We start from the raw sequence: 26,795 nt of genomic DNA on the forward strand, positions 1-26,795 counted from the left end.
ATTTCCTCTGTGTTTGGCTTCCTTCACTCTTTTTTTTTTTTTTTTAAGATTTATTTATTCATGAGAGACACAGAAAGAGAGGCAGAGATACAGGCAGAGGGAGAAGCAGGCTCCTCACAGGGAGCCTGATGCGGAACTCGATCCCGGATTCAGGGATCACAACCTGAACCGAAGGCAGGCGCCCAATCGCTGAGCCACCCAGGCATCGCAGCTTCCTTCACTCGTGTACTTGAATACAAACTGGTCCAGAGTTCCCTTGTTTTCTTTCCTTGTTCTGTTACTGCAGTCCAAGGCAAGACCCCACCCCAGATGTCTGGTCTGGCTGATTGATAGTTGCTTCTGAATTAATTATTTGAATCATTGACGTCTTTCTCTTTCTATCTATAGTGGTCTCCATATGATTAGTATTTCCCGCTCAACAGAGGTGTGAGGTGGGCTGAAGCTTGGGAGAGATGTTGGGTCTGGACACCTGGAATTATCAGGGTAGAGCCCTACTTTCAAATACTATTTTGTGGTTTTCAGTTACTTTATCATGTGACCTTTCTAGTTTTAATCTTCTAGCAACCTTGTGAGGTAACTACATTATTGTTTGACTTGTGAATCAAAATTAATTGCAAATTTTTATTTTAGTGAATACAAAAGGCTGGAAAAAAGTTGACTTTTAATGATTTTTTAAAAAAATAATACATGAAAGCTGAAGCTCAGAAAGAAAAATATTTGCCCAAATTATATAGTAAGTAATGGAGCAAAGACTGATTCCTAGTAGTAATAGTAATATTAGCTAGTTTGTACTAAATATTTCCTATGTGCTGGGTGCCCTTTTAAGCACTTTATGTGTATTAACTCATTAGGATGCCTTTGCCACCATACCAGTTTGTCTTTTGGATGATAAATATTTATTACAAGCTCTTGTATTTTAGAAGGCAAAGAATGCTAAGTTCGAAGAGCAGTAAGCTGAGAATTGATCGATCTTTTTTTTTTTTACATTTGTTTTTATTTAAGTTCGATTTGCCAACATATAGTGTAACACCCAGTGCTCATCCCATCGAGTTCTTGATACTACCTATAATCAAAGGGCAGAAGAACCATGACCAGGACCAGGACGGTATATTGCTGTACAAGCCAATGGGGGGACAGTTTCTAAAAGAAATGGTATTCCCTTCTGTCCTTTGGCTGAGCAGATTGTGCTCAGTTTTGGGGGCTGAGTGGAGAGTTTGGTTCCCTGCCATCTAGCTCATGGATGCCCTTATTGCTCCCTACGGAGAGATGAAACTTTACATTTTACACTGACGTAGTTGAGATAAGATGAGAATTTTTGAACAGAAACGCTTACCAAAAGAAGGAAAGAAAATAGAGATAGCAAATAGAGGAGTTTATAGGATAGATAATTATTTAAGTATGGCTCACTGAGTCCTTCTGGCTAGCATTCGTTGCCCACTTGAATACAATTTGGATACTTACCAACTTTTCTATGTTAGGGGAGATTCAATTCCTCATAGTATTTGCTTTCAAATTTTACTTCTGTGTATGGATAAGGACCCCTCAGGTCACCTCTTTAGCTCAAGACTCTACTTTCCTTCTAATGCTGTCCTGGCACCCTTGGGCTCTGATTCCACCCTGGGCCCCATATGTGATGAAGGCAGTTTCCTGACTGTAAACATTTTCCTCGCTAATTATACACAACCAGAGTTTTGTGCCATCTTGAACTGCCCTGCGCTTTGATATTTGTGCTTCCTGAGATCTCAGAGGTATGAGGATACAACAGGTAACAAAATAAAAAAAATCAGTGACTTCATGGAAGTTTCATTTGGATCTTTGGAGGCTTATATTTTTATTACATTCTGAATAATGTTAATTAGCCAGTTGTCAGTGTAAGAATCTACTTAGGATAATATTGGAAATAACTAGACCATTCGACAATAACTAAATTATATTACTACTAAAAATGATGTTTATGTGGTTTATATTAATAAAAATAACATGATATGAATACTATGGTAAAATAAGTTAATACAATCAACAAGAAAATAAAAGTTCAAATCCCCAAACTGTGCTAGATTAAGATATAAGAATGAAGTATAATCTAATGATTTTGTTTCCTTCTACTCTTCTGTATGTGGGCTGGCAACTAAATTCCTTCTTCTTCCTTTTTTTTTAAACTTTGGCCTGAGAGATGTTTCTTGCTCTTCTTATCTTCTAATTGTGTGTCAGCAAGGTTTCTTCAGCTTTATACTCTTGATCTGTAAAAAGCAGTTAATATCCTATATACTCCCAAATTAGGGTAAGGATGTTTTCCTAAAAAGCTTGTCAGAAAAGGAGTGGCCTTATTTATTTATTTATTTTTAAAGATTTATTTATTTATTTATTTATTCATGAGAGACAGGCTGAGAGGCAGAGACATTGGCAGAGGGAGAAGCAGGCTCCTTACAGGGACCCCACGTGGGACTCGATCCCAGATCCCAGGATCACGACCTGAGCTGAAGGCAGGCGCCCACCGCTGAGCCACCCAGGCATCCCTGGAGTGGCCTTATACTCAAGTTTTTACTGTTCCTATATTAGTGATGTTTTTATTATTTTGAATAACAAAGAACTTTTTGGAGAAAGCACATTAGTTTGAAACAACTACAGATAATGCTAGTTGGGATGTTTACAGAAATCACTAAAACAGGTTAAAAAAAAGAAGAAAATGTTTAAACACGTTTAGTAATTATTTCTGGGGAAATGATCCTAGAGTTGTAAGTGTCAGAAGTCACTGTAATGTAGCCTTTTAAAGATGACTTCCCAAGGACATAGAGTAAGTGGTTACATTATGAGTATCATCTAAAGTGAATGGATACTGTAGATTAGGGTAGAATTTCCAGTTACAGCATCACACAGATTTAAATATTGTTGTATCTCAATGTAAGACAGAACTGAAGATGTAATATAACTCAAAATAAGATGCTATGGTAGCAAAGATCCTAGTGACGAATTGCATGTGAAAAGCTTGAATAATATAATTCTCTGAAATATAAGTGAATAAAAGCTAATATTTTTGTTTTATGTGGTATGTTGTTAAATACATATATATACAAAATTAACATGGAAATAACAAAATACAAAATTAGCATAACGTGCAAATTTGTATAAATATGGACAAATTAACAGTAAAAGTGCTAATAGATAAACTGAGATCTTTTAAAAAAAACTTTTTTTTTAAAGAGAGGTGGAGAGAGGAAGGAGGGGCAGAGGGAAAGGGAGAGAATCTTTAGCTGACTCCACACCCAACATGGAGCCCAGAAGTGGGACTTGATCTCATGACTTTGAGAACATGATTTGAGCTGAAATCAAGAGTTGGACACCTAAGTGACTGAGACCAACTCAGGCACCCCAGGTCTATTAAAAATTTTAAGAGTTTGTTTGAGCAAAAATTAATTTGAATCAGGCAGCATCCAATATAGGAGACAGACAGGAGTTCCAATTTGCTGTATGAAATGAAAAACTAAATAGGCAGAAAGGAATGGAACAAGGAGGTTATAGTAGGCAACAAAATGGGTTGGTTATTGTAAAGTCACTTTCCTATAGGGGATGGCTGGGGCCTGTCAGGCATAGTATATAACTAGTACTGATCAGGTGATTCATTCCTGATTGAGTGGTGTAAGATTACATTGGTGAGAGTGCCAAAACTGTACTTCAGATATGTCTCAGTTTGGTACTGTGGAGCTTAGGAATAAGCGAGACCATTGCCTGTTGGTTTTTTTGTTTTGTTTTGTTTTTACTTTTTTATTATTTTGTGTTTTCTTTAATATGTTACATTTCACTGTAGAGTTAATTTTTTTTTTAACAGTATTTTGGAGCATAAAGCTCTGGCATCATACCAGTCTTGGTATTGCCCACCACTCCTCTGTGCTCACTTGGATTTATTTCATGTTGTATCTTCCTAGATTCTATTTATCTGTCTGGGTGAAGCTTAAACATTCAGATGTATCTTATGATAGAGACAATAGACATATATAAACTAAATTTCAGTAACCTTGAAATTGGATTGAGTTTTTTTGTTTGTTTTTTATTTTTAAGATCTAAGAACCAAACTTAAATTAAACTCTTGATTTACTGGAATTTGCTTAATGACAGACAGTTATTTCAAATAAGGAACTATTGTTACCAGTTCTTCTGATAGTATTGTCTTCCACATGGATTTAGGAATTAATAAAAGCTAACAATAAAATATGATATGGTGATAAGAATTGGCATCATATAGGCAGTCTTGATTTGTAAAAGTTTAATTCTGAAATCTCATACTAAATTAGGTAACAATTTGCTTGCTTGTCTGTATTACTTTGAAGATTTTGAGAAATAACACATATCAAATAACAATTTATTACCTACTGCTTATCATTTCTGAACTAAAAGGGGCAGTGCTAGGGATGCTAAAGAGGAGAAATACCTTACTGATTAGAAATTTTGTTCTTGGGCAGTGCCTAGTTGTTCATTTCTCTTAAGAATTTATTAGAAAATTTGTACCTGGTCTTTTTTTTTTTTCCTGGCTTTGTTTTATCAGATATGGTAAGGCACACAGGCATGGAAGCAGTTGTCATGAAGGAAGAAGTTTATATCCACAGATCCCTAGAAACAGGAAGCATAGTAGGTATTCAGGGCAACATGGGGAAGGAGGCCAAGGGGGCCCAGTCTTTCCGGTGGTTCCTTGCAGGAAGGAATGGGCAAGCAGGATAGGTCCATGAGTATGTTTAGGATTGGATAGTTTGAATAATTTCATGGGTGTTCTGGTCTATCATAGTAGTTCCTACTTGTCCAGTACAAGGCCCTGGAGTGATTTAGGATAGGGGGAATATTGGTTTAAGAGTGTGAAGGATTTATGAAGGAAATGTGGTGTGGCTGTAGATTGGTTTGTATATCAAAAGTGCACTCTCCTGGGAGTCCATTGCTATCTCCAGGAAACAGCTACTGGGGCGGGGAGGGATGCGTTGCCTCCTCAAGAGCCAAGCTCCTAATGCCAGAGCATCAGTACAGCAAATAAGAAGATACAGTCAATATAAACTTTATATTACTGTACAAAATGTTTTATAATTTAAATTTCATACTTTATTAATAAACATTGGTTGTAGTTAGTTGGCATACTTTTACTTATAAAATATTCCTTTACATTCTAATGAAAAATAAATCCAGCTTTTTTGATTACTTCACTCTGTCATTGATATTTCTAGAAAAACTATTATATTTTACAGAAGAAGTATAAACAGAATATTGGTTTGAATTTTTTAATAGTTCTCCGAAGTATCTTGTATTATGCATCCTTTAATAACAATGACAGTATTATTAGATTAAGTTTCAGACATAAAATAATTTCAAGGATGGTACTTCTGTCAGTCTAAATAAAGAGGTAAACTGAGGCAAGCTTGAATGACCAGAAATTGAGTTTATTTGGGAATACCAGAGCAATTGCAGTTTGGGAAATGCATGCTGTATTTCTGGCCAAGGAGTACAGCAGTGAAGGGCCAGCCAGGGTTCAGGCAGGTAAGTTCTTTGGCTTGAGGATTGAGAGAGAGTGGTAGCAGATACTTGTAGGTCAGGAGATAAGTCTTGGAATAGGAATAGGAATAGGAATCTCTCTCTTAGTTGCTAAGTACTGTTTTTCTGTGGGTGCCTGTGTGAGTTTCTCCATCCTATATCCTCTGGTTCCATTTTAGATTGAAATCCTTTCATTTAATCTAGTTATGGACTCAACTGCTGTTTTTGTATATACGATTTTTAGAGATGGTGCCCATGAGAGACTAGAGAATATGTAACAAGTCTATTTTTGAGCTTTACTTTTTGAAATAGAAGATTTTAGAGTGTCAGTCCAAGATACTGTTAGTTAAAGCCTAATGTGAAATGCTAGACATTTGGAATTGGAACATTTGTGAGGTGGAGACATATTTCTTCATGGTCCCTGGTAATTGCGGTTGGATAGCCTTATAATAGCCGTAACTTTATCAAGCATCCTTATTCTTGTATTTTACTTTCTTTGTTTTTCTCCTTTAACATTAGCTTAGTAGCATGCAGATTGGATATATTGGATCCATTTAGAGACTGGAGGAAAGTAAGATGGGGGAGGAGCATTTCACATGCTGTTGCTTTAGCCATTCAACCCTTTTTGTTCTGTTTGTAAAAAAACAGCGTAGCTGTTAAGTATTGGAAGTAGTATGTTTTGCTTTTTCTTTCCCACGGGGTCATCCACTGACTTTGACTTGGCATTGGGGAGGGTGCAGGCTCAAAGGATGTGACAGAAAAGTCATGATACATAGCCTAGCCCGCCAGGTAGCCCTTGAAACTACCGGGAAACTGTGGCCTTTAACTGTGTTTCATAGGGTCGTGGAGAGTTGTGTTAAATAAAAGCTTGAATTAAATACTTGAACTAAAGGTATATTTTTCTCTAACATAAAAGAAGATGAGAGTGGGAGATCTATGGTGGGTTTGGGCACTCATTTTCTGTGTCATCTCCCTAACTAACAGGATGCCTACAATTAAGGATGGCTACTTGGCTCTAGCCCCGTTCCATATTCCCGGCAGAGGAAGAAGTTGGGGAGGGCAAAAAGGTAAACGCTCCTGTTTCTTCCCCAAAAGCTTCCATAGAAGGAGCTTTTTTTGAAAGGCATGCCTAATAACCTCCATCTTCCCTCTCATAAGAAGTCAGTGTCATTGATTGGTTAATGTTTACATGAAGCCAGTAGAGGTTTCTCTTTGCTTGTCCCATCAACTCTGGAAAAATAGAAGCTCTTCTTGGAGAGGTTTTTGAAAAGTTGGTAGTTTTAGTAAAAAAATGTGATATTAATACTAAAAGAAATGATGATTATGGAAAACAATAATAGTGAGCCTTGAGCTTTTATTATATACTGGTTGCTACTCTGAGTGCTTTATATATTTATATGCATAGTCATTAATCCTCAGAATGACCCCATTGTTTTCCTCATTTTTTATGGATGAGGATATTGAGCCTCTCGGAGGTTAAATAATTTGCTTAAATTGACATAATTGGAAAATAATGGAGCCCAGATTACAAGTCTGGAACGTGTGCTTTAACCACACTTTAATATTGGCTATAAATTAAAAACCTGCAGTTTAGAAATAAGGAAACTAATGCTGGACGATTTTAAGCCATTGTCTCCAGGTCCCTTGAGCAGTCAGCACTAAACTCCTTCTGGACATTGTTTCCGTTGTTTCTGTGTGCGGTGTCTGGGTGCCCTCTCCACCTTTATCCTCTTATATTTGGGCCAGTGTTCTGGAGAGGTGGCTATTTTTGGCTTTCTGTGGTTCTAAATCTTGAAAATTATGTTCTTCCTTTAGAATTCTTATACTTGACAAGGAAGCCCACAGGAGACAATGTAGCCTAGTGGTTGAGAGGGTGGACTTTGTGGCCTTCTTGCCTATGTTTGCATCCTGCCTGTGCCAGTTCTAGCCACGTGACCTCAGACATGTTACATCCCTATTTTGTGTTTCAGTAGTCTTATCTGTATTTTGTGTTTCAGTAGTCTTATCTGTAAAATGGGTTAACTGTAGCAGCAGCCCAGGGGGGCTGTTGGTAGGAATAGATGAGTTAATACAATAAACCTGCCTGGTGCCTGGTACATAATAAGCATTATATATGTATTTTCGTTTGTGATTTTATTACTTAGTGAAAAGGTACATTCCAAAGTAGGTTTCACACATTTTCTAAAACCTGTTAGCCTCTTCTCAGTAAATGCATATGGAATTAATGAAAATCACCATCAGTTGCTTTGTGTTGTTGGCCTATGCTTTTGACACTGGAGTATTAAGGTTATAGAAGATGAGTTCTTTTTGCTGTTTGTATTAACCTCCATTACCAAGACTAAAGACCAGTATTACATTATGCTTTTCATCTTGTGCTGTTATTCACCTCACTTTTCTCATCTACAAAACTGTTTTTACATATAGTATTTTTATTGAGAATGTGTTGGAAGTATTGCATATGTCCAAGGTACTGTTAGTGATGTAAAAGTTTATGCCATCATATTTAAAACCAGATGTTAAATATGAATTTTTCATATCACATTTTCCAAGTAATATCAATTACCTATGAAATATTAATTTAATCACAGTAATGATAATGTAATCGTCAGTAAAATGACTTGAGATGGCAGCGTCATTTAGTAACGAGATAAGGACTGGCAAAGCAAGATTTCTGTCTTCCTACAGCAGTTTTTCAACATTGTATTTGCTTTTGCCTGTTCTGTTTAAAACAGCATAGGAACTAAGCCCTTTTAAAGGGAACCCATGCATTTCATTTCACATATGTCATTCTCTCATCAGAGAAAATGCTGCATAATCCTGAGATGACAGCCCCACCTCTGATGTCACTGAGGATGGTACAATCCTCTCAGAGCCTTCGCTGGGGTTTCTGCCGCTGCACTGGGGAAATGGTTACATTAAAGCTAACTCCCGGCATCTCAATTATCTCCTTGGAAGTAGTTTTCACAAATATAGAAAAGCCCTACGGTGGTTGTTTTCGGTAAGCTACCAAGGTAGAGAGAGACAGACAGAAAGGGGGTGAGTGAGCGAGCGAAAGAACAGGCAGCTTAGCCTTTGTGAGAGAGGATCCAGGCGGCAGCACCTCTCCGCGAGGGTTTCTGGTGCTCAAAGTGCTTCCACTGACATCACCGTGTGCAGTGCAGGGCAAAAGGGGCTGCCAGGAAATTTGAAACTAATTTGCTTCCAGTTGACTAGAACAGCAGATTTTGAATTAGCTGCCTTTTTTTCTAGCTAACTTTTCTCGAGCATTAAGCTGATGAACTGGGCATTTTCTATGATCAATGGGTAACTGCTGGAGCTGCAGTAATCTCTGTGAGTAACCTCTGTTTGTAGGTCTGCGCAGGCAAATATATTTTATATCTCTCTCTTGTAAAATGCTGCTGTGAAATGATCCATCTGTATTACTGACTGCTTTTGCTTACTAGTCTTGTCCTTCGACTGTCCCGGTAGGAGACTCCTGGGGCTGGACCAGGTTGTGCTGAATCCTGACATAGGGAAGAGCATACTGCATTATTTAGGGATGCCTGAGCCAGTATTTTTTAAATTCCCCAGTCATCAAAAAGATGCCACCTACCCCCTGAATGCTTTTGCCCAGTACCTTACCTGGCTTTAACTGGGAATGTTTATTTTAACATCTGACATTGGATTCTCCAAAATTTTTATTTTTAAATAGAAAGCAATATTCTTACCTGTGATTTCATTTCCTTTCATTGTTTTTTTGTTTGTTTGTTTTTGTTCAACCGAGCTTTCCTGAGAATACAGTTCTCTCAAGCTATTTCTCTACTCTGTTTGTGATGTATTGTATAGAACGAGGCAGGAAAACGGGCTACCCCTGTAGTTTTAGAAAGACATAATATTGTGGCGCTGGATGGGAATAGGGGAGGAGTTTCTCTTAAAGAGCTCAAACCCCTTTCCATCTGCATGCCTAATGTATGGCTATGACCACATGGTAGCACCAAAAATGTTCTGTGAACACTGTAGTTAAAGCTGAGATGGTATCTGCTGGAGATTTATAACAGGTATTTTAATGCTTCGGTTTATACATAGGGGTGTGCCTTTTTGTGTCTATTGAAAGTGTCACTTTTAGAGTAATACAAGATTTATTTTTCTCTCACCAGAGTACTTAACTCTCTGTAAAATCTCCATTTCAGATCTATTTGGGATTATTGCTCATGTTAGTTTGCAGCTGAATCCTTAGCAAGACTGTGGGTCTCTTTTTGAGCATGAAAATTACTGAATGCAAATCTGAATCAGCTAAAGCTTCTTACAGACTGCAGGCTGAGCACCTAACATCTGTCTTGACACAGCAGTGTGCAGAAGTCCACAGCTGTAGTTGATCATCACTGCTAGGAGCTCCAGCTGCTTGGCAGGCATGACTAAAAAAAAAAAAAAAAAAAAAGAAAGAAAGAAAAAAGATGTATTTTGAAACATCAGTTTCAGTTTCTTAAATATTAAAATATTTCATAAAATATTTTAGAAGAATTTCTATTAATACTACCACATTTGTATCAACTTTAGCAGAAGAGAGCCTGCTGTAAACAAAACTGTGGAATTCTTTAAAAGTTAAAGTTTTTTTTTGCATTTCAAAATAAAATTAAAACAACAAGTAAAGATCAGAGAGAAGTGTTAAAGTTGGGTTTTTCAGAGAATAGAATGGTGGTTATAAGGTGCTATGGGGTAGACAAGTGGTGAGATGTTGACCAAAGGGTACAGACTTCCAGTTCTCAGATGAAAGAGTTCTGGGGATCTGAGCTACAGCATAGTGACTGTAGTTAATAATATTTTATTATGTACTTTGAAACTGCTAAAGAGAGGAGATCTTAAGAAATGGTAAGTATGTGACATGATGGAGATGCTAGTTTAAACTATGGTGGTAGTCATTTTGCAGTCTATAAGTATCAAATTAACAGGTATACGTTAAACTTACACAATGTTGTATGTCAATTATAGCTCAGTAAAGCTGGAAAAATATTAAAAAATAAAATTACGTTTTTAAGAGTTTGAATTCCTAGACAGAAAGAAGCAGTAGAAAATGGATAGAGTAGACGAAATCAGAGGAGCAAGTCTGATCAGAAGTGGTAAAGCTGAAAGGAGAAGCACGATGTGTGGATATAAGAAGAAACAAAAGTTACGAGAAGTGGATGACAGTGGAGGAACTTAATGTTTGAAAAAAGGAAACCAGCTTTAAAAAACAATGATTTTAAAGCTGGCTTAAAATCAGGTCTTACAGCTTTAGTATTTCTTCTCCATGACAAGAACAGTGTTCTGCACACTTGCAGAGACTTTGGTTTACAATTAATGGGCTGTTCTTATCTCACTCATTTTACCTTCTGTATGCTGTATGCAGCGCCGCTCTTTAGCTTGCAGAGCATCCTCTGAAGTTGACTGGGATGGTAAGCTAGTCTCATTTCCCCAGGGATTAGAACTGAATGAGCAAAAAAAGGTTCTGAATCATTAGTATGTGAAATTTCGCTCGTGGTAAGCACAGCTGTAACTATTAATCAGTCAGGAAAATAGTCTTCAATTCATGCAACAGTCCCTCTACTTGTGTGCACATACTAATAGCTTGTGTCGTGGTTAGCAGGCGTTTTCCTTGTTTTTGCAGCATGTAAATAAATACCTGAAATGTCTGTGTTTTTAGAGATGTATTAGTGACCAGACAGTAGCCAGCATTCTCTGTGACTTTTATTAGGGTGAAGGGTATGTACTGAAATACTTAGATTACTCACTTAGTAAATTCTCATTACTCATACTCATTTTCTGTTATTTTTTATCATGCTAAATATGTTTTCTACTGCTTAGTAAAAATGGACTAGATTCTTTTCTTTTCTTTTTTTTTTTAAGATTTTATTTATTTATTCATGAGAGACACGGAGAGAGAGAGGCAGAGAGAGACACAGGCAGAGGGAGAAGCAGGCTCCATGCAGGGAGCCTGATGTGGGACTCGATCTGGGGCTCCAGAATCATGCCCTGGGCCTAAGGCAGGCGCTGAACCGCTGAGCCACCCAGGGATCCCTAGATTATTTTCTTAATGGCAACTTTTTGTATTGCATTGCAAATCTGGATAGTACATGCATGTGTCACTGTTACTGGAGGGGTTTATTGATTATTAGACTTAAAAAAACACTGTTATTCACAGTTAAGGATTATATACAGGTGAAAATTATTTGAGATTTTTTAGCTCTGTGAAGCTTTTTATATTTGCTTTATAAATTGGACCTTTGTCTTCCAATTTTTTGTAATTGATTTATGAAATTTCAGACTGATGGGGACAAAATAGTCACCTCCTGTTTATAGGACTGAACTCCTGTTTGACAAATCAGGGGGACTTTAAGCTTATTTCTGTAAAATCTCCATTGTTAAAATAATTTAGAAATATATAGTTCTTTTATCTTACTAACTCATGATATAAGTCTTAAGGTGTTTGCTAGCTGATACTCATTAAGGAAAAAAGAGTACCGGGGACATTATTCCACTTTTTTTATTTTTTATTTTTTTAAAGATTTTATTTATTCATGAGAGACAGAGAGAGAGAGAGAGAGAGAGAGAGAGAGAGAGAGGCAGAGCCACAGACAGGGAGAGAGGCAGGCTCCATGCAGGGAGCCCTACATGGGACTCGATCCTGGGTCTCCAGGATCAGGCCCTGGGCCGAAGGCTGCACTAAACCACTGCGCCACCTGGGCTGCCCTGCATTTTTTTTTTTTTTTTAAGATTTTATTTATTTATTTGAGAGAGAGAGAGAGAACAAGGAGGGGAGGCACAGAGGAAGAAGTGGACTTGCAGCTCCCCACGTGATCCAGGGATCATGACCTGAGCTGAAGGCAGACACTTAAACGACTGAGCCACCCAGGCACCCCGATATTGCATTTATGAACGAAGTACATGGAAAGGAGAGAAAATAGATTTTTAGGGGCTAAGTTAGCTACAATTTATAAAGAAATGAAAATCTGTTGATTTGTACTCATAAAAAATAGATTACAGACCCGTAGTGCACTCTTGAAAGTACCTCATCAGAGTGAATTTGCCCATGCATTTTAATGTTACGAGTAATATATCCAATTACAGGTACATTAAAAGTCTGGGAAAATACCCTGTTTTTAGAAATTGAAAAAGCTTACCTTTCCCTCAACCCTTTACCTTTAAGCTCTCCTGTTATTTCTTTAAGGCTCTGTACAGATGTTCACAATGCTCAGGCTGCATTTGCATTATTTCAGGATTTTATGGTCTTTTTGCATAAGTAGAGTTGAGTCATTGACCATTCATTGTGAGAGAAATATACTATGAGATGTAAAATAAAGAAGAGATTATTTGACCTTAGAGCAATTCTCTTCCTCTCTTAAGAAGGATTCCAGGATAATTGGAGGGCAAATCCAGACCAGAATGAGCAGGCCTTTCTCTTGGTAGGAATGAGGGACTGTATGCTCCATTACTTGTTGTCTATTTGAATAAGCATTTAGACTTTTCAGTTGGGAGGTAGGAGCTCTTGGGATTCTCTTTTAGAATAAAAAAAGGAGCCATTAAAGTGTAGTCGGAACAGCCTCTAAATTATTGTAGTAGATATTGTTGTAGTTCTGAGGAGAAGTGCTTCTCATACTTTAATGTGTATACAAATAATTTGGTTTGTTTTTGTTTTTTTTAAATATGGATTCTGATTAGGAAGGTCTAGGGTGGCACAAACTCCTGGGTGATGTTAGTGCTGCTGTCCCAAGGCCACACTCTGAGTAGGAAGATTCTAGGACAGTACTTTGAAATAGAATTTCCCTGATCACAGAAAAATGTTCTATATCTGTGTGGTGCAATATGGTAGCCACTAACTACATATGGTATTGAGCACTGGATTTTCAATTTTATTTTATTTTAATAAATTTAAATTTAAATAGCCATATGTGGCTGTGGGTAACATATTGGGCAGCATAGCATTTAGAGTAAGATAATCTAATAGAGAAATTTATTCTTACTGGTAATAGCCCCTGCACAAGATAGTGTCCTTTTACTTTTACCACTGCCTGAGCTTTGTCTGCAGTAGATAAGTGTGTACAAATGGGGGCTACTGGACGGCAAGCTCCCTGAGGGCAAGAGCCATGTTGGCCTGTTTTCCAGTGTTCAGCACATACTTGGCTCACAGAAAATGTTGGCTGAGCAATTGGAAGAATTCGCTAGCTGTCATGTTAGGAAGGACCCCTGTATTTTCAGCATTCTGTTCAAGCTTGTTCTTGGGACTAGGGGACAGAAAGGTGGATGGCACTGACATGTAGTATTTTGCTTGTGTTTTGGTAGGTTTCTTTTTATTTCTGTTTTGAGATTCTGTTAAATGGTATCCTGATGGCTATAGGACATTCTTTATTTATTCATTGATCCAACAAATATATATCCATTTTCTAGGTATAGTTGTCCTGGGCTCTGGGGATATAATGATAAGGAAAGCAAAGTTCCAGCCTTTTGTAGTTTATATTCTCATGGCAACAAAACAAAAACAGTAAAGAGCAAAAACAAAAACCTCTTCCTAAAAATGACTAAGTTCAATTATAATTACGGTTCTTCTGGGGCTGTAGTCATAGACTTGACAGTCATAGTCTCTTGGGAAACCGAGGTACTGTTGCTCAGAATCCCTCACGATAAACCTTTTTACTTGCTTCACATTTCAGTTTCCTGTGTCACAGTCTGCAGTCGACTTGCCAAATAGTTCTTACTTTTTTCCTTTGACCATTTTCTTTTAAGGGGTTTGCGAGCCAGGATAGAAGAAGATCTATTTCATTTACTGGTCCTCAAACAGGATCATTATTAGAAGGGCCACATCTTTTTGAAGCCCATCTATGGTGGAGGCACATTTCCTCATGATTGGAAGAAAAACAGGATTTATTTTTAATGAGATATAACTGACATATAACATTATATTGGTTTCAAGTGCATAACGATTCAATATTTGTATATTTTGCAAAATATTCACCACAGTAAGTCTAGTTAACATCTATCGCCATATATATAGTTTTTTTTTCTTGTGATGAGGGCTTTTAAGATCATCTGTCTTAGCAAATTTGAAATGTATGATGCAGTATTGTTAGAGTCACTGTCCTGCACATTACCTCTCTATGACTTCTTTCTTTTTCTTTTTTTGTATATTTTTTATTGGAGTTCGATTTGCCAACATATAGAATGACACCCAGTGCCTATCCCATCAAGTGTGCCTCTCAGTGCCCATCACCCAGTTACTCCATCCCTTCCCCCCTGCCCACCTCCCCTTCCATTACCCTTTGTTCATTTCCCAGAGTTAGGAGTCTCTCATGTTATATAACTGAAAGCTTGTGCCTTTGGACCCCTTCACCCAATTCACCTAACCCTCACCCCGTCTCTGTAACCACCACTCTGTTCACTGTCCATGAGTGTGGATGTTGTTGTTGCTGTTCTTCGATTGCCACATGTAAATGAGATCATACAGTGTTTATCTTTCACTGATTATTTCACTTAGCACAGTGCGCTCAAGGTGTCTGTTCATGTTATTGCAGATGGCAAGATTTCTTTCTTTTTTATGATTGACTAATATTTCATTGTTTGTGTGTGCGCATGCATGTACATGCATGTTTGTGTGTGATTTTCTTTATTCATTTATCCATGGATGGACACTTGGGCTGTTTCCATATCTTGGCTCTTATAGATAATGCTGCAATGAACAGGGGGGTGCCTGTGTCTTTTCAAATTAGTGTTTTCATTTTCTTTGAATACCCAGAAGTGGAATTGTGTTAGTACTATTTTTAATTTTTTGAGGTACCACCATACTGTTTTCTGTAGTGACTGCACTAATTTACAGTCATTCCAGTAGTGCACAAGGGTTTCCTTTCCTCTACATTCTCTCTAACACTTGTTATTCTTGTGTTTTTGAGAATAGCCATTCTAAGAGGTATGAGGTAATATCTCATTGTGGTTTTGATTTGCATTTCTGTGATGATTAATGATTTTGAACATCTTTTCATATACCAGTATGTATATCTGTATGTCATATTTGAAAAAAAGTCTTTTCAGATCTTCTGCCCATTTTTATTTTATTTTTTTCTTTTAAAGATTTTATTTATTTATTCATGAGAGACAGAGAGAGAGAGAGACAGAGACAGACACAGACACAAGCAGAGGGAGAAACACGCTCCATGCAGGAGCCCGATGTGGGACTCCATCCCGGGTCTCCAGGATCACACCCCGAGCTGAAGGTGGCGCTAAACTGCTGAGCCACCTGGGCTGCCCCTTCTGCCCATTTTTTAAAAATTTTTATTTATTTATGATAGTCACAGAGAGAGAGAGAGAGAGAGAGAGAGAGAGAGAGAGAGAGGCAGAGACAGGCAGAAGGAGAAGCAGGCTCCATGCACCGGGAGCCCAATGTGGGATTCGATCCCGGGTCTCCAGGATCGCGCCCTGGGCCAAAGGCAGGCGCTAAACCGCTGCGCCACCCAGGGATCCCCTTTCTGCCCGTTTTTAAATTGGATTTTTTTCCGTTATTGAATTATAGGAGTTCTTTATATATTTTGGATATCAACTCTTCCCAGATGTATGATTTTCAAGTATTTTCTCTCAGTTAATAGGTTGCCTTTTCATTTTATTGATAATTTCCTTTACCAAACAAGAAACTTTTTAGTTGTATGTGGAAGTTTTTTTTTCTCTTCTGTTTTGTTTTATTTCATCTTTTTTTTTTAATTTTATTTATTTATGATAGTCATACAGAGAGAAAGAGAGAGGCAGAGACACAGGCAGAGGGAGAAGCAGGCTCCATGCGCCGGGAGCCTGATGTGGGATTCGATCCCGGGTCTCCAGGATCGCGCCCTGGGCCAAAGGCAGGCGCCAAACCGCTGCGCCACCCAGGTATCCCTGTTTTGTTTTATTTCAATCCTATCCCTGTTTCCCAGAAGTGGATGGCTATTTAACATACAACCCAAAACACTCTTGAAATTGATCATGTTAACATTCAAAAGTATCTCATTTCTTTCTCAATATATTAAGTTAAAAGAAAAAAGAATTACTGGGTTTATTTCATCACAGGAAAAGCATCTTTACTAAACAACAGGAAAAAATTTGTTAGGGATCTGACCAAATACACAAAGCGGTAGATACGATTCCTATTAGAAAAGGATGACTCCTAAAGGAATATAAGTAGCTACCTCCCAAAGTATATACATTCCACACAAGTATGAAAAGCTCTTCTTCTCTCTCCCCTCCCCGCCCTCCAACACATATGACACTACATTTTCATTCCTTTGAGGGGAAAAATAAATGCAGAAAAGCTATGAACTCTTATTAATTCAGATTCTACTAGTGTGTGGTTTATATTTAGGTAAGTGCTAAAGTTCTTTTTTTATACTTTGCAAATCCCTTTGTCACACATATGAAACCAAATTTGGGCAAGACTAATTCAGTAAGACTTTCTGGAAGAGAAATAGCTATTTTAGTATTCACGTGGATTCTTACATTAGTAATAGATTTAGACTGACAAAGGTGAAGGAAAAGCTTTAACAAGTTAGGTGTAAGAGCCCACAGCAGTTGGCACAGGCTGCACAGTAGCTTTGTGGTAAAACGTTGAAGTTAGGGGGGACTGAGCAGAGGGCATGAGGTGATGCTGGGTGTGGATACTGGCTGGAGTGGGAGATGTGGTGGTCTTTGCCCTGGCTCAAGCATGTTTCCCCTTTACCTGTGCGACAGCCAGTAGCCTGTGTTGTTATTCCTGAGTCTGCTTATGCTAGTTCTTTCTCTCCTGTTTATTCCTTCAAATGCTACCAGAATAGACTTTTCTAACATGCTAAATGGACTTTCCATGCTTTGGCAATATTCACTTTTGAATCCCCTATGTTTAGTAATAGGTAATTAATAAATGTTTGTGAAATTTGAAGGAATTTTGGAAATGATAGGCATTTAATGGGAATTATCTATGTTCTGTTTCAAAAGGGAACAGAAAAAAAGTCTTATAGTAAAAGAATTTGGTCTTTAAAAAAAAATCACCCCAATACAAATAGTCCTGATTTTTAAAAATAAGTAATAAATCAGAGATTCTAAATAAAAAGGTCAGGATTAATATTTTATGAAGTTTTGTTTGCCGTTAAATGCAGCTTAGTGGTGACATGAAATGCAAACCAGAAATAAACTGCTCTTGCTTTCTAATGAAGAAGTGTCTTATTTGAAAGTAAAGATATGATGCTGTGCTGAGTCAGGTCTAACCTGGGCCATGTGATGCTTAAGGCTATTTCTACCCAGAAGCTACATCTGGAGGCTTTTCAGTCTTTATTGTGTCTGGTAATATTATTGCTGTTAGAAATAAAGGTCTGGCAACTCAGAGGCGTCTTAGTTTAAAATATGAGCTAACATGATGTCACTTATTTTATCTATTTGTACTATAGGTAATGTACAGCTAAAATTCTCTTGACATTTGTTAGGGGAAAGATGACTTCTTGCAAGGGATGGTGATTAAGGGAAGGCTTCATAAGGGAGAAGGGATTTGAGTTAGGTCTTGAAAGATGAAGACAATCTGGTCATTTAGAGATGGGGAGAAAAACTGTGTCCTATAGGGAAAAGATTTTGAGCAAAGGCAAAGATGTGTATATATAGTTAATCTTATTTCCACTATATATTTCAGAGAATCTTCAGTTAGAGAAGTAATAGTATAACATATTTGTATGTTATACTTCAGTTAGAGAAGTAATAGTATAACATATTTGTAAAGAGAGTTGAGCAAGTGAAGTAGTTTGGGAAAAATAGATTGGGACGGAATTATGGATCCTTATTCTGGATCAAGGAGTTTGGACTTTAGACTTTATTCTGTAGGCAAACTGCAGAACTACTGAAAGCAGCATAATTTTTCATTTAAGAATAAAATGGGAAAATGAGGCTGGCATTATCTAACAATTTTGGAAGATTTTTAAAGTTTAGGGAAAAGGTTGAAGACACACATATTAGGGTACCTTACTACAATAAAGATAGAGGGGTGGGGGAGATTAAAGCATAGTTGAGGTAGAATAGAAAAGCTCTGATTTTTTGTTGTTGTTGTTGTGTCATGTTGGTAGAGTACATAATCCATTTGAGCCTGGTTTCTTATGTAATTGTTAGGTGGCTGAATTAATTCTTAAATACCTTCAATCTTTGAAATTCTATATTCTTTCGTCTGGAATTCTTTGTAAATGTATATTCTAGCTTAGAGAACTAATGAAAAACCTTTAAAATCTAAAGGAAATATTTCCTACTGTGGACTAAGTACTTCTGTATTCATTTTAAACTCTTTTACTATGTTAAAGAAAAACATCTTTTTGGATTATTCACTTTTTACTTTCATTGCATATTAATAATAAATTTATAGCTTTAAAGTGCTGAAGAAACTGGTTAATGGAGAGAAAAATTTTAAAAGCCCAAAAAAGTGTAAAACATGAAAAATGTTTTATGAAAGTGTAAAAAGGTATAAACAGATGCCAATATAAGATATTTCCCAATTTGTTTTATGAAGCCAGCATTACCCTAATACCAAAACCAGACGAAGATGTAATACAAAACAACTGCAGACTAATATTACTCAGCAAAAATACTAGAGGAAAAAAAATGTCAATATGCCACCCTAGTAAGAGAGATCTTACTGTTTTTAACTGTCTTTGTTTTCAAAATCAGGATTTGAAGAGCTGCTCCCTCTTCAGATTTCAGCAAGCCACATTCTCTTAGTTCTGTCTTACGAAGGTATTATAAGTACTGCCATCATAGAGAAGTGCTTGTTGGATTCCATCCATACTATATTCAAATTTAATTTTAAAAATGTATTTCAAATTATTTTAAAAATGGAATATTAAACAATATACGCTCTCAGATGTAATACCTTTCATTATATTTTGTATACTATGGGATACCATATATAAATTCATGTTTCCAAGTTAAGCTCATTTTTTGCATGTCTTGGAATTAAGTTTTTCATGTCATTTAGTGTATATATTCAGACATTTATCTAATATTTCATTAAATAGAAAGGTTGTAGTTCACAGTGCTTTAACAATAACAACCCAAAACAAAAAATGTGCTCTTTCATAAAGTTGTCAAAGTGAGTATACTACATTTCCCGTGTAGATGAGGATTTTCTTGATATAAAGTAACCAAAACCATGTTCAAAAGGAAATTGGATATCAAAGCTGGTATAACTTTAACTGTTATCCATAAACTCCCAATTTAAATCTTTCTTCATCAGAACATTTTTATTGTTCTCACTGCCTACCATTTTAATAAGAAAATGTTGTAAACTTGGTTCAATATAGTAAATATATACTAATTATTGTCTTTACTGTGATATATATATATATATATATATATATATATATATATATATATATATATATATTGGGGTTCTGCATAACACACCATTTAAGTTTTATGCAGCTGGGATCCCAGAAACTTTTCTTAACACATTAAGTATCCTAATCCATTTTGACTTCACTTTCATTCTCAAAGGATGTTCTGAAAGCCTTTTTTCCCCATAGAAATCCAATAGCGAAGGGGAGGCTTCCAGCTGAAAAAGTGTTTACTGACTTTAAATAGATCAAATCAGTCTCAGAGATTGCATTGCACAGATGCTGTTGGCTGGATCATAAAGCTGTATGTTTTTATGCCCAATGTAAATATTCTAGTTACTACTTCATAAGTGGTATATGGAAATGAAATACATCTTATTGTAATCTATTTTTGCATATACAGCAGTTGAGTTGCATGTATGAGACTTTATCAAAAGCAGGTATGATATGGATGTGTCAGTAGATTGTCTTCTTCTACACTGAACCTTCGTGGTTGCCCTCGTGTAAGCTAAGTGGAGGGGACCACTTGCAAAGTTATGAGAAAGATGTATTGCAGGGTGGTTGACAGGCAGGAACAGTGAAAGAATCAAATAAGGATTATTGAGTGCCTGCTATGTGTGGATATTTATTAACACACGTTGGAACTTGTTCAAAACAAGTTATATGTCCATTCTGTTGTATTCATAGGTGATCATGGAGGAAGCACTTTACTCCCACCGAATGTCACAAATGAATTTCCAGAATATGGGACCATGGAGGAAAGTGGAGACGGCCTAAGAGCTTCTCTGGGGTTTGATACAGAGTCTCTGTCAGGTGCCCCACGAGGGCAGCAGGGGGTCCAGTTTGTCGATGGCCCCCACTCTAGGCTCAACAATGTTACAGAAGGACCACAAGATGGCAGAGAGTCCCATCCTAGATGTCAGCTCAAGGAACAGAGTTTACAACCCATTGATGATTTGATTTCAACTCTGAAAGCCACAGAAGCCAGAATAGCTTCAGGAACATTACAGGCTACAAAGGTACTGGAAAAGGATGCTGTTTCTAGTTTTTCAACTCAGCAGGTGGAGGAGAAGCTGGACACTGCCCCTTATAAAACAGAGAGACAGAGAGCCAACAAAATATTTCCTGCTGGCCGAGAAAAAGGACCAGATGTACCTCTTTCAGCTGAAGTTACGACTGAGGAGAACTCTTATTCGAGCATCCAGAAGGATGTGACTGTACTGTTAGCTGGAGAGGCTCAAGTAGAGCTTTGCAGGATAACTGATGATGCCAGGAAAGGGGCTTTGCATGTGCAGGGGCCAGCTGGTCCAGCATCCTCTCTGGGGAGCCCAGCAGCTGCCCATGCCTCTGTAGGTACTGTTGGTTTTCTGAGGGAGATGAGGTCTGATCAAGGTAGCTCCACGGGACGCCCAGGCCGGGTCAAACATGTGGAATTTCAAGGGGTAGAGATATTGTGGACAGGAGGGGAGAAAAGAGAGCCACAACAGCCTGTGGATTTTGAGATTTCACTGGAAAGGACGACCCCTCCTGAAAGCAGAGAGTTTCCCCGAGTGCCAAGCCATCTCATCTCATCTGCTGGTTTGTATAATTCAGTTGGTTTAACTGAGAGTGTTTGGGATGAAACCTGGAGCGCTTCATCAGAGAAGCCGGGAGCTAGCTCAGGGGCATTCTCGCCTCTGCCTCTTGTTGACAGTGGAGAGGATGAAGTCTTCCTAAAGGAAAACAAAGAACATCTTGAGAAGAAACCTGAACTGGAGAGAGACAAGGAAAGGTGAGCTTCCATAGCCAGTCTGCTATCTGTGATGCCTGATACGCATCATGGGAGACCTTTATCCTGTGCTTAGCTGTGAGAACTCCACACAGTACTCTGGTCCTTGTACAGTGGGAGAGGAGTTCCTGTAAGCTAGATTGGTTTTAAGTCTGTAGGATATGTAAGTGCTTTTGTTATAAAGTTGTGCATTAGCCATCGACTAGAGGAAGCAGAGTTACGGAGAAATTGTGAACCCTAAATCATGTTGATACATTTCTGACATTTTTTATATTTGCCAGGTTTAAAGTTTTCTAGCATCAAGATAACTACAATACCCCACAGTTATCTTTAATATTTTGAAGAGATTTAGAGTCTTGATGTATCCTAGAGTCATATTTTAGACACTTCTTCTGGGTGCAACACCAGTGCCTGCATACAAGCTCCAGACATGTGTGAACACTGAAGCTTTGGGTTCAGGCTGCCTCAATTTCCTGGGTTTAGTAAGGAGGTCAGGAGGTCAGAAGGTGACTCATAGTTCAGTTGTCCCATGGCATTCACCTGAGAATCCCTTCTTGCAAGTAGCATGTTTTGATTTTTAAGCCTGAAAAGTCAACTTATATATATGATATTTCCTGGTCTTTCCATGCATTTCTGGCAGCTGTACCAGCTTTAAAGGCTTGATAAATGGAATACATGATTTGTCTTTCTTCACTTCTCTTGATTGCAGTCTTGAGCATGCAGTGCTGCTTTTGTCAGAGTCATTTATTGTGTACTATCATTCCAGTTTGAATTCCATCAGTCTTCATAAGACCACATTTTATAGTTTATGTGCAGGAACATCTGTGTCAAGGCTGAAGGGCTTTTGTGTTTTTTTTTTTTTTTGGCACAAAGAAATGCCTTTTCCTCTGCAGTTAATTAACAAATCCACCTATAGCAATGCTCCTTTAGATGGTTACCAGGATGTCTCTCCTTTCTACTCCTGCCTCCCCAACTCCCTAATACATAAAATCTCTAGACTTCCCTTAAGAGCATGTGGCTCACTAATGATATTCCCACTGGAATATGCACTTATGGATATTATTAATTCATTCCTCCTTTTCTCTCTCTCTCCTCTCAAAAATGGTGTTTGGTTGTTCACAGTGTTCTTGACCCTGCTAGACGCTGGGCATAAAAGGATGTTCACAATAGGTAATGGCCTGTGGTCACTACCTTCATGGAGTTTACTGCTGAAGATAAACACTGACCATATAAATAGGTTAATCATAAATTGTGGGAGGTTCTGTGAAGAAGAAGAGAGACATACTGGAAAAAATAAATTCAGTTGATAGCTCTGAGAAGGCCTTTTTGTGGAAATGATAAGTAGGCTGAGGCTTGAGAAATGAGTATGAGTTAACTAGGTGGAGAATGGGGAGAAAACTATTCCAGGGAGGATCAGCACATGTAAAGGGACAACATGCAGAGGAGGGCTGCTGGGATGCCTGACTACATGCACTTCCTAGAGTTGTGTGAAACAAAGGCTTTATGGCAAGTTTGAAGATGTGGAATTCCAGCAGTGTGGCTGGACCACGAGGAGGCCAGGTGGGAGTGGGAAGTGAGTGTGGAGGGGGAGGGAGGAGCTTCCTCAAAGGAACTTCCCCTTTGATTCCATAAGCAGGAAGAAGTTATTAAGAGAGATAAACCCAGTATACTCTTTGGTACATGGTAGACTTTGTAGTTTAAAAACAACAGAGAAAAACAAAAAACAAAAAACAAAAACAAACCCACAACAGAGACAACTGTATGGTTGATGTGAATCCTCATAATACCTAGGAATATGGGTACTTATGAGGTAGTTTTTTTTTCCTGTTATTCCTATATGTAGGAATCTGAGGCTCAGAGAGGTTAAGTGAAGTTTTCTAAAGTGACACAGCTGCTGATTGGCAATCCAGCATTCAGCTGCAGCTTTTTCTAACTCTTGATCTCCTCCTCTTACTGAGTTTTAAAAATTTTACATAGCTATCCTAACATTCATTTTTATTTTATTTTTCTAACATTCATTTTTAATATTTGAACAAAATGCTACATACTAATTAATTGATGCTTCACCCATATATATTAAATTGTAATTTGTTTATAGTTTTTTCACTCTTTTGGTTAGCCTTGCAATTAACATGTCTGTTGGCTTAAAAAAAAATTTTTTTTTTTTAAAGGTCCTTTACTGGCTAATTTGGTGCCTGAAATCTCTCGTGCAGTGCTGCCTTGTTGTCAGCAGAGGGCGGCCCTTAGATTCTAATGTATTCATCTTCTTAAAAGCTTTTGGTTTTGTTTAAACCAGAAAGTATTAAAAGACTGATGAAAGTTTAGTGTATTTTACTCCATTAGGTTTATACACTATATTTATCTGTGTCTGTTAACACTGAGTATGATAGTATCTGTTAATAATTTGAATTTGTGGAGTTTAGTTCATTAAAATGAGAAAATTTAATATTTTATCCAGATATATTCATTAGACCAGATTAGTCACATGATAGGAAACTAGTATGAAACTAAATAAATTATTTAGGGGGTTGTGTAGCACATGTATGCTAAGAGGTTTCTCAGCCTATGTTTCCATGATAGCTTCCTTTCCAAATATATTAAAATATAACCCCAAAGAATATAATTGTTAGCTTTACAGAATATTATCTTTTTTATATGGTTGAAATATAGGAAAAAGTAAAAAGAATACTAACCTAATATTGAACTTCTTTATTCTTATTTCCTTTCCAGGATTCTTGAGCAAGAGGAGCACTTTAGGGGAGGAGAAGATGATCTCCTTGGGCATGGGTATGCAGAGGACTCCACTGATGTGTACAGCTCCCAGTTTGAAACTATTTTGGACAACACTTCGTTATACTACAGTGCTGAGTCCTTGGAGACATTATATTCAGAACCCGATAGCTATTTTAGCTTTGACATGCCCCTCACTCCGATGATCCAGCAGCGCATTAAAGAAGGCACTCAGTTCCTGGAGAGGACATCGGTGGCAGGACAGCAGGATGTCCTGAGCATCTCAGCAGTTGGTGAGATAGTGATGGGCTGTTCTAGTGAGATCGCCAATGGACTGAATGACACCAGTGACTCCATCTACACGAAAGGCACCCCGGAGATTGCTTTCTGGGGAAGGTACTAACCCTATTCTCATTACTTTCATGCAGTGGTTTTGGTATCATTTTTTCTTTGGGAAATCTGAGTGTGGAATATGTCTGAGCAGCATCTGGCCAGTTTATGTTGGATATAAGTGAATGATGTGAGTAGAAAGTAATTGAGGGGCAGGCAGAATACGCTTTAGCAGTTTACCAAATTGGCAAGCTGTGGTTATCGTATTAGGTGACATTTCCTGGATTACCATATGTAAATTGTTGTGAGCAAATATTTGTGGGTGAGGAGTGGGTGTTAGTTCCCATGGTGCAGCTTTGGTAGCAGTGGTATGGTGCTGTGAAAAAGAAAACTGAGAGGTGTTGACTTTCGTTTTGGCACTAAGGTTGGTTGATGACTTGGAGCAGGTTGCTTGACTAGGCCAGAAATTCCTTAATTGCAAATTAAGGATTTTGGGTTAGATGGTCACCAAAGTCTGTTCCAGGCCTTTGCTGCATGAAATCCTGTTCAGTCAGGCCTTCTTCCTGTTCCTGAGATGGTGGGGGAAGAATCTGATTGTATGAATGCTTGATAGAGCCAGTACCTTGGTCAAAGCTATAAATACAAATATTAAAAAATCGCAATTTCTACATCTGCGAAATTTAGGATTTAAATCTATCTGGGGGGGGGGGGGGGATCCCTGAGTGGCGCAGCGGTTTGGCGCCTGCCTTTGGCCCAGGGCGCGATCCTGGAGACCGGAGTCCCACTGGTGCATGGAGCCTGCTTCTCCCTCTGCCTATGTCTCTGCCTCTCTCTCTCTCTCTCTCTCTCTCTGTGTGTGACTATCATAAATTAAATAAAAAAAAAATCTATCTGGGAGATAAGATGACAAGTAATATGGTTTCTATCTGCCATACTGGTCATTTAGTGATTCCCTGTCTATTTATGGATTATCCAGCATTTCATTTCTTCTTCATCATCCTCAGGTCACTTACCTATCCTTTAGCATCTTTATCAGTGGGCAGGAAATGCTAAACTTCTTAGCGATTTTCTGAATTTAGTTTTTTATTTAATATACTTGAATTAAAGTGTATCAGTGCATGTGTGTTGGAAGAGGGGGAGGGGAGGTTAAATGGGGATAAACTATTTTAAAGCTGTATGCAAAAGTGTCAGTGCTTTTTTTCAGTCAGTATTCATGTTATAGGTTTCCAGTGAACCTCTCTGTGTGAGCAGACTGTCTTATGTGGAGCATTTTCTATAATTCGTTGAATGAACACATTTAAGACCAGCATGTTACAGCATTGTAGCTATGCATTGCCATGTGAAATGGACCACAGATGTTGATTATCTTCTTGGGTCACTAGTGAGATAATGAAAAAATACTAGCCTTAAAAGCAGAAGACCTTGGTCTGAATTACTTGGGCAAGCCACTTACTTTCTCTGATATTATTGGCAAAACAGGGTTAATGATACCCAGTATGCTGTGTGGCTATGAAATTTAAAGAATTAATATAGATTTAAGCAACTAACACAGTACTTGGCACAAAGTAGGAGCTTGAGTAAAGGTGTGAATCAGAATTGGCTTGGCTGCTAAGTCCACATTTAGGCTTCCTGCATCTCTGAGAGGGGGTATCTCTGGAGGGGATCTTGGAGGGGAAGGTTTCTCTGAGGCAGGTGGCCTCCTCTCAGAGGGGAAACTTTTTGCTTTGCTCATTTATCCTTCTGTTTTACCATCATCTCTGATAACTTTAAGTTGTGATAAAATGCAATAGCATAGGCACGCAGATAATTTTATTAAAATTTCAGTCCACCTTTCTGGGGTAAGTTGAAGTTTATATTACAGACCCAAAAAATAAGTTGGGGAGCCCAAGCATTTTGGGCTGAGAGGCTTTGTTTACAGAAGCTGCAGGGACGGTAAGAAAAAGAAGAGGTGAACATCAGGGAGTCAGATCAGTAAGAAATTAGGTAAAAGGCTTATCAAATGTATGGTTTGTTTACTTGGAATAGGAGGTAGTCATTATTGGGCCCAGCATGGGTGCCAGTCATTATTATTAGGGTAGAGTTAGATAGTTAAGAGAGTATTAGGGTAGATTACAGTATTTTAGCATCTTAGATTTAGACAGCTGTATACT

General features: G+C 37.9%; 1 protein-coding gene across 1 annotated transcript in view; it reads left to right on the plus strand.

The window, feature by feature from the left end:
• PSD3 (pleckstrin and Sec7 domain containing 3) overlaps nt 1-26,795 on the plus strand; it is a 569,820-nt gene that overhangs the window by 161,142 nt on the left and 381,883 nt on the right. The window contains exons 3-4 of the mRNA XM_041753212.1: nt 20,505-21,588; nt 24,316-24,711. Of these exons, the coding sequence (XP_041609146.1) occupies nt 20,505-21,588; nt 24,316-24,711 (1,480 nt within the window). The remainder of the gene's footprint in view (nt 1-20,504; nt 21,589-24,315; nt 24,712-26,795) is intronic.

The sequence above is a fragment of the Vulpes lagopus genome, chromosome 4 (genome assembly GCF_018345385.1).
Source record: "Vulpes lagopus strain Blue_001 chromosome 4, ASM1834538v1, whole genome shotgun sequence".
Lineage (NCBI taxonomy): Eukaryota > Metazoa > Chordata > Mammalia > Carnivora > Canidae > Vulpes > Vulpes lagopus.